This window comes from Coenobita brevimanus, chromosome 59, assembly GCF_032717465.1.
Source record: "Coenobita brevimanus isolate Jiangsu-jjx chromosome 59, ASM3271746v2, whole genome shotgun sequence".
NCBI lineage: Eukaryota > Metazoa > Arthropoda > Malacostraca > Decapoda > Coenobitidae > Coenobita > Coenobita brevimanus.
The window spans coordinates 21,792,800-21,806,274 of record NC_137012.1 but is presented as its reverse complement, the minus strand read 5'-3'; the positions used below and the strand labels follow the sequence as shown (position 1 = coordinate 21,806,274).

At 41.4% G+C, this 13,475-nt stretch overlaps 1 protein-coding gene across 2 annotated transcripts in view; it reads right to left on the bottom strand.

The window, feature by feature from the left end:
* The window catches only part of NiPp1 (nuclear inhibitor of protein phosphatase 1), a 111,794-nt gene that overhangs the window by 90,350 nt on the left and 7,969 nt on the right, over positions 1-13,475 (bottom strand). Inside the window, exons 2-3 of one of the 2 annotated variants that reach the window (XM_080274772.1) lie at positions 13,348-13,464; positions 5,477-5,537 (exon numbers count right to left, since the gene is read on the bottom strand). In XM_080274772.1, the coding sequence (XP_080130898.1) occupies positions 5,477-5,537; positions 13,348-13,430 (144 nt within the window). In that variant the 5' untranslated portion in view covers positions 13,431-13,464. The remainder of the gene's footprint in view (positions 1-5,476; positions 5,538-13,347; positions 13,465-13,475) is intronic. The other variant, XM_080274773.1, reaches the window with a different exon arrangement.

The following is a 13,475-nucleotide window of genomic DNA, read 5'->3' as shown; positions in this document are numbered from 1 at the left end:
TTTCAACCCAACTTTCAAAGAGAAAAATTCACTTAGTTCATCATCCACACGCACTGCAGCCTTCGCACCATCGTACATACTCTTCACAGCATTCAACAACTTCCCATCTACTCCATATATTCTTAACACTTTCCACAATCCTTGTCTATCAACCCTGTCATATGCTTTCTCCAAATCCATGAAAGCCACATACAACTTCTTTCCCTTCTCTAGAAACTTTTCCACTAAAAATCTAAGAATGAATATTTGATCTACACAACCTCTTCCCTTCCTAAAGCCTCCCTGTTCTTCTCCAACTAATTTCTCTGTTCTTTCTCTAACTCTGTCAATAAGTATCCTACCATACACTTTTCCTATTATACTAAGAAGACAAATGCCCCTATGATTACCACACACTTCTTTTTCCTCTTTTCCTTTGTACAAGGGAATAATTATACCTGACTATATACCTAAATATATACTGTATATATATATGAGAAGACAGGAAGAAATCAGTAGGATGGAAGTTGTGGAAGCAATGAAGAAAGTTAAATCGGGGAAAGCCCCAGGAATTGATGAAGTGTGTGGTGAAATGCTGAAGCACAGGGGAGAGATAGTAGTAGAATGGATGTGGAAGATGTGCAGATTGGCCTGGGAGGAAGGTAGAGTCCCGGAGGATTGGAAGTTAGGTATGATTATTCCCTTGTACAAAGGAAAAGGGGAAAAAGAAGTGTGTGGTAATCATAGGGGCATTTGTCTTCTTAGTATAATAGGAAAAGTGTATGGTAGGATACTTATTGACAGAGTTTGAGAAAGAACAGAGAAATTAGTTGGAGAAGAACAGGGAGGCTTTAGGAAGGGAAGAGGTTGTGTAGATCAGATATTCATTCTTAGATCTTTAGTGGAAAAGTTTCTAGAGAAGGGAAAGAAGCTGTATGCGGCTTTCATGGATTTGGAGAAAGCATATGACAGGGTGGATAGACAAGGACTGTGGAAAGTGTTAAGAATATATGGAGTAGATGGTAAGTTGTTGAATGCTGTGAAAAGTATGTATGATGATGCGAAGGCTGCAGTGCATGTGGATGGTGAACTACGTGAATTTTTCTCTTTGAAAGTTGGGTTGAAACAGGGATGTGTCATGTCTCCATGGTTGTTCAATCTTTACATGGATGGGGTAATAAAAGAGGTACAAGGTAGGGTAGTGGATGTTGGAGTGGCCCTGGTGAGAGAGGATAGTGTTTGGAAACTCCCTGTACTGTTGTTTGCAGATGATACTGTGTTGTTGAGTGAAGACGAAGGGGAGCTGCAAGGCTTGGTGGATGAGTTTGGGAGAGTGTGTAAGAAACAGAATCTAAAGGTGAATGTAGGGAAGAGTAAAGTGATGGTCTTTGAGAGAGGTGAAGTCAGTGAATGTACAGCGAGGTTGGATGGTGAGGAATTGGAAAATGTGAGTACGTTTAAGTACTTGGGTAGTGTGATGAGTGAGGATGGAGGTTTGGAGAGTGAAGTGCTTGAAAGGGTACAGCAGGGAAGAAAGGTTGCTGGTTCTTTGAAAGCAGTGATGAGAAACAGGGGAGTGAGCGTGGAAGTGAAGGAGTTACTACTGTACATGACAGTATTGTGATGCCAACTCTAACGTATGGAAGTGGAGCTTGGACGTTGTTGGAAGGACACAGGTCAAGAGTGAGAGCAGTGGAAATGAGTTATTTAAGAGGAGCCTGTGGAGTCACATGGAGAGACAGGTTGACGAATGAGGATATAAAGAAGCGTTGTGGTGTGGATGTGATAGGAAGCGTTATGAGGAACACACTGAGGTGGTTTGGCCATGTGGAGAGGATGGAGGGTGAAAGACTGACGAAGAGAGTGTATGTGAGTGAGGTGGAGAGGGGAGGAGGGAGGGGGAGGCCGAGGATGAGATGGAGGGATGGGGTGGAGAGGTATATGAGAGAGGGGGGTGTGAGTTGGGAGCAGGGCAGTGAAATGGCGGGGGACAGGGCGACTTGGAGGCAATTTGTTTGTGGCCACTCCAAACGGGATTGAGGCGTCTGGCAATAGATATATATATATATATATATGTATATATATATATACAGTAATCCCTGTACTTTCCGGACACCCCACTTACCAGACATTGTGGGCCTGGACCTTCGGAACCCAAAAATGGCCAAAAAAAAGAAAACAATCCCCACAAAATCCTAATTTTTTCCCACCCGTAATTTGAAATTGCCGCGCGGCACCTAACAGCTGTTACACCATGGACCCTCCAAACAGATGTTACACCATGGACCTTCACCCCTTCCTTCCTCCTCCCTCCCCCCCTCCCCTGTCAGGGTTGCCATATGGTATTTTTCATTACCAAATGTGGGCCAATTTGGTAATGAAAAATTTGTTTGGTAATGAATCAGAATAATGCATTACCAAATGGATTTTTCACATGTATGAGGATACACAGGATGGAGTTGGTAGATTGTTTGCTCTCTTTGATTAATCTGCTAGCCAACATAGTGTGAAAATAATCAACATGCTGTTAATTATAAGAAGAGTGATAACATGTATTTCCACTTGTATAAACAGTTAGTGAAGAATAAATGCTAGCTTTATGAATTTGGTAATGAAAAGTTAAATTTCGTAATGAAAATTGAGGAGATTGGTAATGTGGCTGTTGCAATCTGGCAACTCTGTTTCCCTGTCATCACCAACAGTTACTGCCTAACTTTGATCGCGAGTAGATGCTTATCGCAATGGATGCCACACGTGCTCATTTTTTGTGATTAAACTGCAATACCTCACCACTAGACCACACGGGAATTTACAGTGTTGTGCAGTGTCAAGAAATTGGAATTTAGAGTGCAAAGGATTAACTGTGGAGTGCAAATTGGCGGTTGAAACTGGTATGGTTCAGTTAAAAACAATGAGCAGTGTTAAACAATTATAATTCACAGTGCAAAGAACTAAGTGCAGCACAACACTGGATTACTGTACATGCTTCAAGAGCATTTTCACCACTACCAAAACCTTAGAAAAGTTGGCCACAAACGTGCTGTAAGTACCGTGGCTGAGGCACAGTCACTTCTAATTCCTCATTCTTTGGTTCCTTTTCATTTATTTCATGCTTTATGTCCATTATTGGTGTGAATAGGGTCTTAAAATGGTTTAAATGGTGCTATGTATGTCTGGTAGGGAGTTATTTAGGTGGATTTCAAAGTTAGGCTGGGTTAGGGTTCTTAAGTACCAGTCCAGCATGCAGGTGCCCACTTTCCGGACGGGATCACTTTCCGGACATGCCTTTGGCTCTATTATAGTAGAGGGCTTACTGTATATATATATATATATATATATATGAGGCCGCGCATGCGAGTTTGTACCAAGTGACATTTTTTTTAAAAAGCCAGAAATCACGGTCAAAGTTTGCGAATATTGAAACGATCATAACTCTGTTGTTTTTAAAGCTAGAGACTTCATTCAGAGACCATAATGAAGGGTAAAGTATGCAGAATATGCCATATTGTTAGTCACTGAAAATAATATATGCAAATATATGAAATTATAGTTTTTTTTCGAAATGCCAAAAATCGGCGATTTTTAGTATACAACTTCAACGAAGTATAACTCCATTATTAGTAAAGCTAGAGACTCCATTAAAAAAACCATAGTAAAGAGGAAAGGATGCAGATTATGAATATATAAACAGATTTTGGATAAACCAATTAGAGCAAGAGAAAACACCTGTTTTCCAAGTGCTGCAGAATTTTCACTCAAAGTTCATGATCACAAAACCATTCAGTACAGAGTTGTTAATGGATATAAAGACATCAAATATGCACTAGCGGGTGGTGATAATGCACTAGGCCACCACGTGCATTATCACCACCCCCAGTGCCCTCAGACAGTGCCACACATCCACCATTATCACCAGCGTCATCACTATCATCACAACCCCATCACTTTCACCACGACGAACTATGGCACCAGGAGCCATATCACCATCGCCAGCATCCTCACATAACGGCACACTAGCTGCACCATTATCACCATCATCACTATGACTATCACTGCTCTTCAAAGCAGCCACACTGACACCATGTGCTTTATCCCTAAGACCAGGGCGAGCTTTGTGGGTGTAAAAAAAACAGCCACTTTAAAAGAGCCTTCAGCAGGGCCGCTCTCTTGCACCCCTGAAGGCCCAGCAGTAGGATCATCAACATACTGACTATCAGAAGACATTAAGAGCACAATGAACACACACACAAACACACACACACACACACACACACACATACACACACGCACACACAAAAGGAAAAGTGTTGCTTAGTACGCAGAGAATGACACGCGTGGCAAAACTGGGCCTTCGCAGTACCACCAACAGCATGTGCTGGAAACGCTAAAAATAGCACGTAGCCATTTCATTAGCATAAGAGTTTCTGGGTTAATGAGAAACAATATTGACCTTATTTAACATGTAAGAGCATTTGCAAAATTTACTTAATAATCTGGTACATAAATTAAAATTATATTCATAACAACTGTTAGATGCTAACAATAGCTAACAGTGTATAGCAAGTGGACTGGCACTGACTCACCCTGTCGGTGTCGCTTGGCACAAAGTCGCCCGTACTGGCGGTCTGTCACCCACCCTCACCTCACAAATCGATTTCAGTGTTGTATTTTGGAGGACTTTCAACCTTATGTCTAGTTCAAAATTGTAGCAAGCGACATACCTAGGATATAAAAGAAGGATCAAAATAGTGATATAACATGAAAAACACATGATCGGCTTGGGTGGCGCTTGGTACAAACTCGCATGCGCGGCCTCATATATATATATACTGTATATATATATATATATATATACTGTATGTGTGTGTGTGTGTGTGTGTGTGTGTGTGTGTGTGTGTGTGTGTGTGTGTGTGTGTGTGTCTGTACACCAGGAAACCATTTACTATGCTGGATGGTAACCACATAACCAAATTATGACCCCTGGTGGTTTAGTGGGTAATTATTGTGCTCCATTCGAATTGAGCCAGTGAAGGTTTATATCCAAGGGATGGTTAAAGTGTACTGTTCATGTTAAGCCACTCAGGAATGAGTTAGCATGTCAGGACCAACTTACCTAGCCCCGATCTCCTACGCTTCTCCTAAGGCAATGTTGGATTGGATGATGGATATATATTTACTATACGGTATATAGCCAGACGCCTTAATTCCATAAGGGGTGGCCACAAATTAATTGCCACCATGTCGCCCTGTCCCTTGCCATTTCACTGCCCTCCCCCCAGCAGGGGGCAAAATACAGTAAGATGCACACTCAACAATGCAGTTCACATAATACTGCTGAAGTTTCATGTACTGCATTTTAATTATGACAAAAAATTCTGTGCAATTAACTGTTATTCAACAAATACAATACTGTAGCAAACAAAGAAGAGCTACAATTAACATCAACTGTTAAATAATCTGTCAATACCATATTATAGACAGAAATGGAAAATCATACCTGGATTAATTTGTCTCCTTTTGCTACATCTAAGTGCAGGCCTACTGGAGGTTTTCCTGCCCTGGAAAAAAAAAAGGAATACAGTAAATTCTGCCACATATACCTCTTTCATATCCATACCTGGCATGAATAAAAATTCAACTAACCAGAACAAAATCTATTTAAAAAGTAATTTTTTAGCATTAAGCCAACCTACCACCATGTTACCTAACCTTAAGCTAACCATAATACCTTATTTTGCCAGGTAAGGACATAGGAAAATGGCAGCCTTTGGTACAAGTGGGATGGTCATGTCCAATGTAAACAAACTTCAACAGTCTAAGAGAATTCAAATTGCATTCCAGGGTAGGCCTATAGGGAATGAAAATGTTGCTAACAGTTACAGGCTCTATAATTTAGGCATACTGGCCAGTGTGCCCAAACTGGTGATTTAATTTCTCACTACTGAGGTTAAGTTTTCATCCTAGCTTCAGGGGTGAGCACCTCCACACAATAAATGCATTTAACTACTGTACATCAAAACACATGTAGCACAATGTACATGGTTATGTAACAGTATATATGTCTTCCACAATAAGAAATAGTCATCACAACTCAATTATGTATGCAGATTAACTTAAAAAACTGGCCACAGTCCAAAATGGAATAGGATAACCATTCACTTTCCTTGATTTTGTTATACTGTAGATGGCAGGTCAATCTGATCCCAAACCACTCCATCCCAAAGTTGTTCCAGTTAAGTAAGAATGTTATGACATTATATTAAGCAAAGTTAGGTCAAAAAATGCTGCATTTGACATAATTAAAGTACACTATATCTAGACTGGATCAGCCAAGTTTAGATTAATGACTAGAATAACTGAAGACGGATTGGGTTTGGCCGGGTTCAACCTTATGTTAATTGATGATCTGTGACCACCCTAAACTGTCCACATCATGAATACTGGATTCTTTTATTTATTTACTTTTTTCTTAGTAACATAATGATGAGGAGGGGTTGACTGAGATGGCTTTGGTATATTGAGAAGATGGAGGATGAAAATTGGGTGCAGAAGGTTGGAAGTGTAATTGTCAGGGATTGGGTTGTGGGGGGGGGGGAAATAGAATGAGGTCATAGAGTGTGGCCTTGGGGATAAGGGACTTAATAAGGAAGCTAACAGAGATCAACCAGCATGGAGAGCTGCCTTTAGGTGACCAAGGCTGACAAATGAAAACACATTGGAGCCTCTATAAACGATATGATGAGTAAAAGACTGCATATGTACAGAAAAGCAAAATAAAAATTATTCTTATTAAAAATTATTTGCTAATCTTTGTATGTAACAAATACATTTATAATTAAATTATACCTTGTATGGAATGCATGTCACAATTAAGAAGTGATCGGTGGGCAGAAGTAATGCATGTTTTAGTGGTTTATAATTCCAGGCATGTGTCTGTGGTACTTCATATTGTGGTGGTAGTTTTGGAAGTACAGTAGGTACTGTTGTATTACCATATTTCATTATCATTTATCACAAAACTAATAAAACAGTGCTGACCTCTTCCATTTGATGTTTTTATACATAGTATGTATAAGAATCCCCTTAATTTAAAAAAAAAAAAAAAAAATCCAGAAGAAAATAAGTGGGAGTCATATGGGAGTAATGTATATTGATATCAGACTGAGGGGAATTTGGGGATGAAGATAGAGGTGAGACAGGCTGTGGCACAAAAGAGGAAAGCATACAATGAATGGATGAGAAATAGGGGCGTGGAAGAGGTTGAGAGGTGGAAGAGAGAGTTATATGTAGAAAGAAAGAGAGAGGTGAAAAGATTAGTAAGAGAGTGGATGAGGAATTTGGAAGGAATTTGAGTGTAAAGTGGAGGGACTGTAAGAAAATGTTCTGGAAAGAGGTGAAGAAAGTAAGACAGGGTGGAAGTGAGGTTAGCAGGGGAGTGAAAGATAAAAATGGTACGGTAGATTACTAGTGGAGAAGGGAGAAAAAGTGAGCAGATGGAGAGAACACTTTAAGGAATTGTTGAACATACAGGATGGAAGTAATGCGATTATAAGTGGCTGGGGAATGGCTGGGAGAAGGAGGGAGGTGAGAAGACAGGAAGAAATCAGTAGGATAGAAGTTGTGGAAGCAATGAAGTAAGTTAAATTGGGGAAAGCCTCAGGAATTGATGGAGTGTGTGGTGAAATGCTGAAGCATGGGGGAGAGATAGTAGTAGAATGGATGTGGAAGATGTGCAGAGTGGCCTGGGAGGAAGGTAGAGTCCCAGAGGATTGGAAGTCAGGTATAATTATTCCCTTGTACAAAGGAAAAGGGGAAAAAGAAGTGTGGTAATCATAGGGGCATTTGTCTTCTTAGTATAATAGGAAAAGTGTACGGTAGGATACTTATTGACAGAGTTAGAGAAAGAACAGAGGAGTTAGCCGGAGAAGAACAGGGAGGCTTTAGGAAGGGAAGAGGTTGTGTAGATCAGATATTCATTCTTAGATCTTTAGTGGAAAAACTTCTAGAGAAGGGAAAGAAGTTGTATGCGGCTTTCATGGATTTGGAGAAAGCACATGACAGGGTGGATAGACAAGGATTGTGGAAAGTATTAAGAATATATGGAGTAGATGGGAAGTTGTTGAATGCTGTGAAGAGTATGTATGATGGTGCTAAGGCTGCAGTGCGTATGGATGGTGAACTGAGTAAATTTTTCTCTTTGAAGGTTGGGTTGAAACAGGGATGTGTCATGTCTCCATGGTTGTTCAATCTGTACATGGATGGGGTAATAAAATAGGTACAAGGTAGGGTAGTGGATGTTGGAGTGGCCCTGATGAGAGAGGATAGTGTTTGGAAACTCCCTGTACTGTTGTTTGCAGATGATACTGTGTTGTTGAGTGAAGACGAAGGGGAGCTGCAAGGCTTGGTGGATGAGTTTGGGAGAGTGTGTAAGAAACAGAATCTAAAGGTGAATGTAGGGAAGAGTAAAATGATGGTCTTTGAGAGAAGTGAAGTCAGTGAATGTACAGCGAGGTTAGATGGTGAGGAATTGGAAAATGTGAGTACATTTAAGTTCTTGGGTAGTGTGATGAATAAGGATGGAGGTTTGGAGGGTGAAGTGCTTGAAAGGGTACAGCAGGGAAGAAAGGTTGCTGGTTCTTTGAAAGCAGTGATAAGAAACAGGGAAGTGAGCATGAAAGTGAAAAAGTTACTACATGACAGTACAGTATTGTCATACCAACTCTAACGTATGGAAGTGAAGCTTGGACGTTGTTGGAAGGACACAAGTCAAGAGTGAGAGCAGTGGAAATGAGTTGTTTAAGAGGAGCCTGTGGAGTCACATGGAGAGACAGGCTGATGAATGAGGATATAAAGGAGCGTGGTGGTGTGGATGTGGATGTGATAGGAAGCGTTATGAGGAACACACTGAGGTGGTTTGGCCATGTGGGGAGGATGGAGGGTGAAAGACTGACGAAGAGAATGTATGTGAGTGAGGTGGAGGGGGGAAGAGGGAGGGGGAGGCCGAGGATGAGATGGAGGGATGGGGTGGAGAGATATATGAGAGAGGAGGGTGTGAGTTGGTAGCAGGGCAGTGAAATGGTGGGGGACAGGGCGACTTGGAGGCGATTTGTTTGTGGCCACCCCAAACTGGATTGAGGCGTCTGGCAATAGATAGATAGATAGAAGAAAGACAATGAATACCAGCACTCTCTTGCCAGTTTCAGATAAAGTCTCCTTTATTGTTGATGATATACAGGTAGGCCTATAGTGAAATTACACCTATTTCTTGGATGAAACTTGAGTTTCTTTTTAATATTCTGTGTTGATACTGTAATGCCTGACTGCACTGGATGTTGTGGATATTCAAAGCAGAGGACTGCTTGCCAGAGAGAAGCAGATCAGCAACTACCCAGTATAGTGTGCAAGTAAAAATCTTCAGCCCACTGAATCGAGCATACCCGGTACTGTAAATCTTTCCTACATTACAGTATATTTAAACAGGTATTTCATTCCTTTTGTAAACACTGACAGTAACTCTTGCAGGCCTAACTGCTTGGACTCTAGTGCATTAGCCTTAATTTCTTTGACAAAGTGCTGCATTCACATGTGGCTTGAGCTGCAAGCACATTATACATGTATGCCTGCAAACAATGATGGCAAAGCATTGCTCATTAATACTGTCTATGGTACAGTTGTAATTTTTCCACGAATCAGAAGCTGAACCAAGTGCCATATTAGCAGATTATATTATCAAGGACTGCTGGAAGCTGTTTAAAAAAAAAAAAAAAAAAAAAAAAAAAAAAAAAATGCCGCAACCAATTCACTAGCAAGTGGCTACACCTCAGTTATAGGTAATGGTGTAGTACCCCACAGGCCCGTGACACTAGTGGCCACTGAGTTACTGAACTGCCTCACAAAGGTCTATCTATCTATCTATCTATTGCCAGACGCCTCAATCCCGCTCGGGGTGGCCCCAAACAAATCGTCTCCACGTCGCCCTGTCCCCCGCCATTTCACTGCCCTATTCCCAACTCACACCCCCCTCACTCATATACCTCTCCACCCCATCCCTCCATCTCATCCTCGGCCTCCCCCTCCCTCCACCTCACTCGCATACACTCTCTTCGTCAGTCTTTCACCCTCCATCCTCTCCACATGGCCAAACCACCTCAGTGTATTTCTCCTAACGCTTCCTATCACATCCACATCCACACCACAACACTCCTTTATATCCTCATTTGTCAGCTTGTCTCTCCATGTGACTCCACAGGCTCCTCTTAAATAACTCATTTCCACTGCTCTCACTCTTGACTTGTGCCCTTCCAACAACATCCAAGCTTCACTTCCATATGTTAGAGTTGGTATCACAATACTGTCATGTAGTAACTTTTTCACTTCCATGCTCACTTCCCTGTTTCTTATCACTGCTTTCAAGGAACCAGCAACCTTTCTTCCCTGATAACCCTTTCAAGCATTTCACCCTTCAAACCTCCATCCTTACTCATCACACTACCCAAGTATTAAACGTACTTACATTTTCCAATTCCTCACCATCCAACCTCGCTGTACATTCACTGACTTCACCTCTCTCAAAGACCATCACTTTACTCTTCCTTACATTCACCTTTAGATTCTGTTTCTTACACCCTCTCCCAAACTCATCCACCAAGCCTTGCAGCTCCCCTTTGTGTTCACTCAACAACACAGTATCATCTGCAAACAACAGTACAGGGAGTTTCCAAACACTACCCTCTCTCATCAAGGCCACTCCAACATCCACTACCCTACCTTGTACCTATTTTATTACCCCATCCATGTACAGATTGAACAACCACGGAGACATGACACATCCCTGTTTCAACCCAACCTTCAAAGAGAAAAATTCACTCAGTTCACCATCCACACGCATTGCAGCCTAAGCACCATCTTACATACTCTTCACAGCATTTAACAACTTCCCATCTACTCCACAGATTCTTAATACTTTCCACAATCCTTGTCTATCCACCCTGTCATACGCTTTCTCCAAATCCATGAAAGCCGCAAACAACTTCTTTCCCTTCTCTAGAAACTTCTCCACTAAAGATGTAAGAATGAATATTTGATCTACACAACCTCTTCCCTTCCTAAAGCCTCCCTGTTCTTCTCCAACTAATTCCTCTGTTCTTTCTCTAACTCTGTCAATAAGTATCCTACCATACACTTTTCCTATTATACTAAGAAGACAAATGCCCCAATGATTACCACACACTTTTTTTTCCCCCTTTCCTTTGTACAAGGGAATAATTATACCTGACTTCCAATTCTCCGGAACTCTACCTTCCTCCCAGGCCACTCTGCACATCTTCCACATCCATTCTACTACTATATCTCCCCCATGCTTCAGCATTTCACCACACACTTCATCAATTCCTGGGGCTTTCCCCAATTTAACTTTCTTCATTGCTTCCACACTTCTATCCTACTGATTTCTTCCAGTCTTCTCACCTCCCTCCTTCTCCCAGCCCTTCTCCAGCCACTTATACTTGCATCACTTCTATCCTGTATGTTCAACAATTCCTTAAAGTGTTCTCTCCATCTGCTCACTTTTTCTCCCTTCTCCACTAGTAATCTACCATTTTTATCTTTCACTCCCCTGCTAACTTCACTTCCACCCTGTCTTACTCTCTTCACCTCTTTCCAGAACATTTTCTTACAGTCCCTCCACTTTACACTCAAATTCTTTCCAAATTCCTCATCCACTCTCTTCTTAATCTCTCTTACTAATCTTTTTACCTCTCTCCTTCTTTCTACATATAACTCTCTCTTCCGCCTCTCAATTCCTTCCACGCCCCTATTTCTCATCCATTCATTGTATGCTTTCTTCTTTTGTGCCACAGCCTGTCTCACCTTTTCATTCCACCACACTGTTCCTTGCACCCCTCTCCGTCTTCTCTTCATCCCACACACCACATCACATGCTGCACAAATTTCTTCTGTGAATATCCTGCAAACACTTTCCACGTCCCCCATCTGCTCCAATTCATATTTGCCCAATCGTTCCCCCACTTCCCTCTTATATTCTGCCTTTTTCTCATCCTCTTGTAACCTTTCCACTCTCCTTGCTAATACTCCTTCTTCCCGTCCTTTCCTTCTTCTGTTACTCCATCTTATTTGGATCTTGATTCTGGCCACCACCAAGTAGTGGTCAGAAAGTCCACTCCCCCAACCTCTATAAGCTCTTGCATCCATTTGCATCCTTTCATCCACACACACATAATCAATTATTGCCTTCCTTTCATTCAGTTCACCACCCACCCTTCTCATCACTCGCCATGTATACCTGTGGATCATTTTATGCCTGAAGAGGTTACTGGCTATCACCAACCCCCTCCCAGCACAAATGTCCACTAACACATTGCCATTCTCATCTATCTCAGCAGGCACACCTCACTCACCAACTATTCCATCCACCTTCACATTCCCTACTTTACCATTCATATCACCGATCAAAAACACTCTCTCATTCCTTCCAAACTTTTCCATGCACACTTCCACATTTGTCCGGAACTCTTCTCTCACTCTGCTTGCACGATCTTGAGTTGGCGGATACACGCACACAATCGCCCACATTTGTATTCCAACTTTCAATCTTACCCACACCATCCTTGACCCAACTGATCCATACTCTCTTATGTTCTTCTTCCATCTTTTACTCATAACTTTACACACTCCTTCTTTTGCCCTCTCATTCTCACCTACTCCTGCACATATACCCATCCATACTCTCATTCTCTCACACTCTCACTTCTCCATTTAGTTTCAGTTACTCCACATACATCAACTTTCGCACCCTCAAGCACTTGGACAATCTCTCTCTCTTTCACCTCATCATTCGCACCTCTTACATTCCATGTTCCGATTACCATGTCCTTTGTCCGGTCCTTGGTTGTCATCTTTTGGTCAGTCCTTGTCCGAGGCTTCTGGTTTGTCTTTTTAGTTAGTTTTTTTCCGGGGAGGAGCACTAACCCTCCGCCTCACAGAGGTAATTTTGGTAATTTGTAACAATGTTGCATCCCCCTGGGTTATGTTTGGTCAGTTTAGGGCAATGGATCTTGAAGCACTTTAGTGGCAGCCACTCTCATGTCTTTACCAGAAAATTTCATTCCCTGTAACTAAATTTCCTTATGTTTTTGGTAATATTCGTTTTACTCTCCCTTATGTAAAAATGTATATATATACCAGTTTTTCATTGTTACAGGAGGGGAAAAAAAAACTAATTTCTTAGGTGTTTCTTCGATTCAAGTTTTTTAACAGTGTAAAAATATGCAAAGAAAACTAGGAGTAAAAAAATTTTTAAAGCAAAATAATTAAAAACAAAAATGGCGAGCTGAATACTTGTACACTCACCTACATGTATGTTTTTGATTATCAGTGACTAGGATGTTCCTGCATTCCTTTGACAAGCTTCTCAAACCAAGGCTCAGTTTCATTCTCCAAAGCAATCCGCATTACCAAATCGGCATACTGAAGTGAAG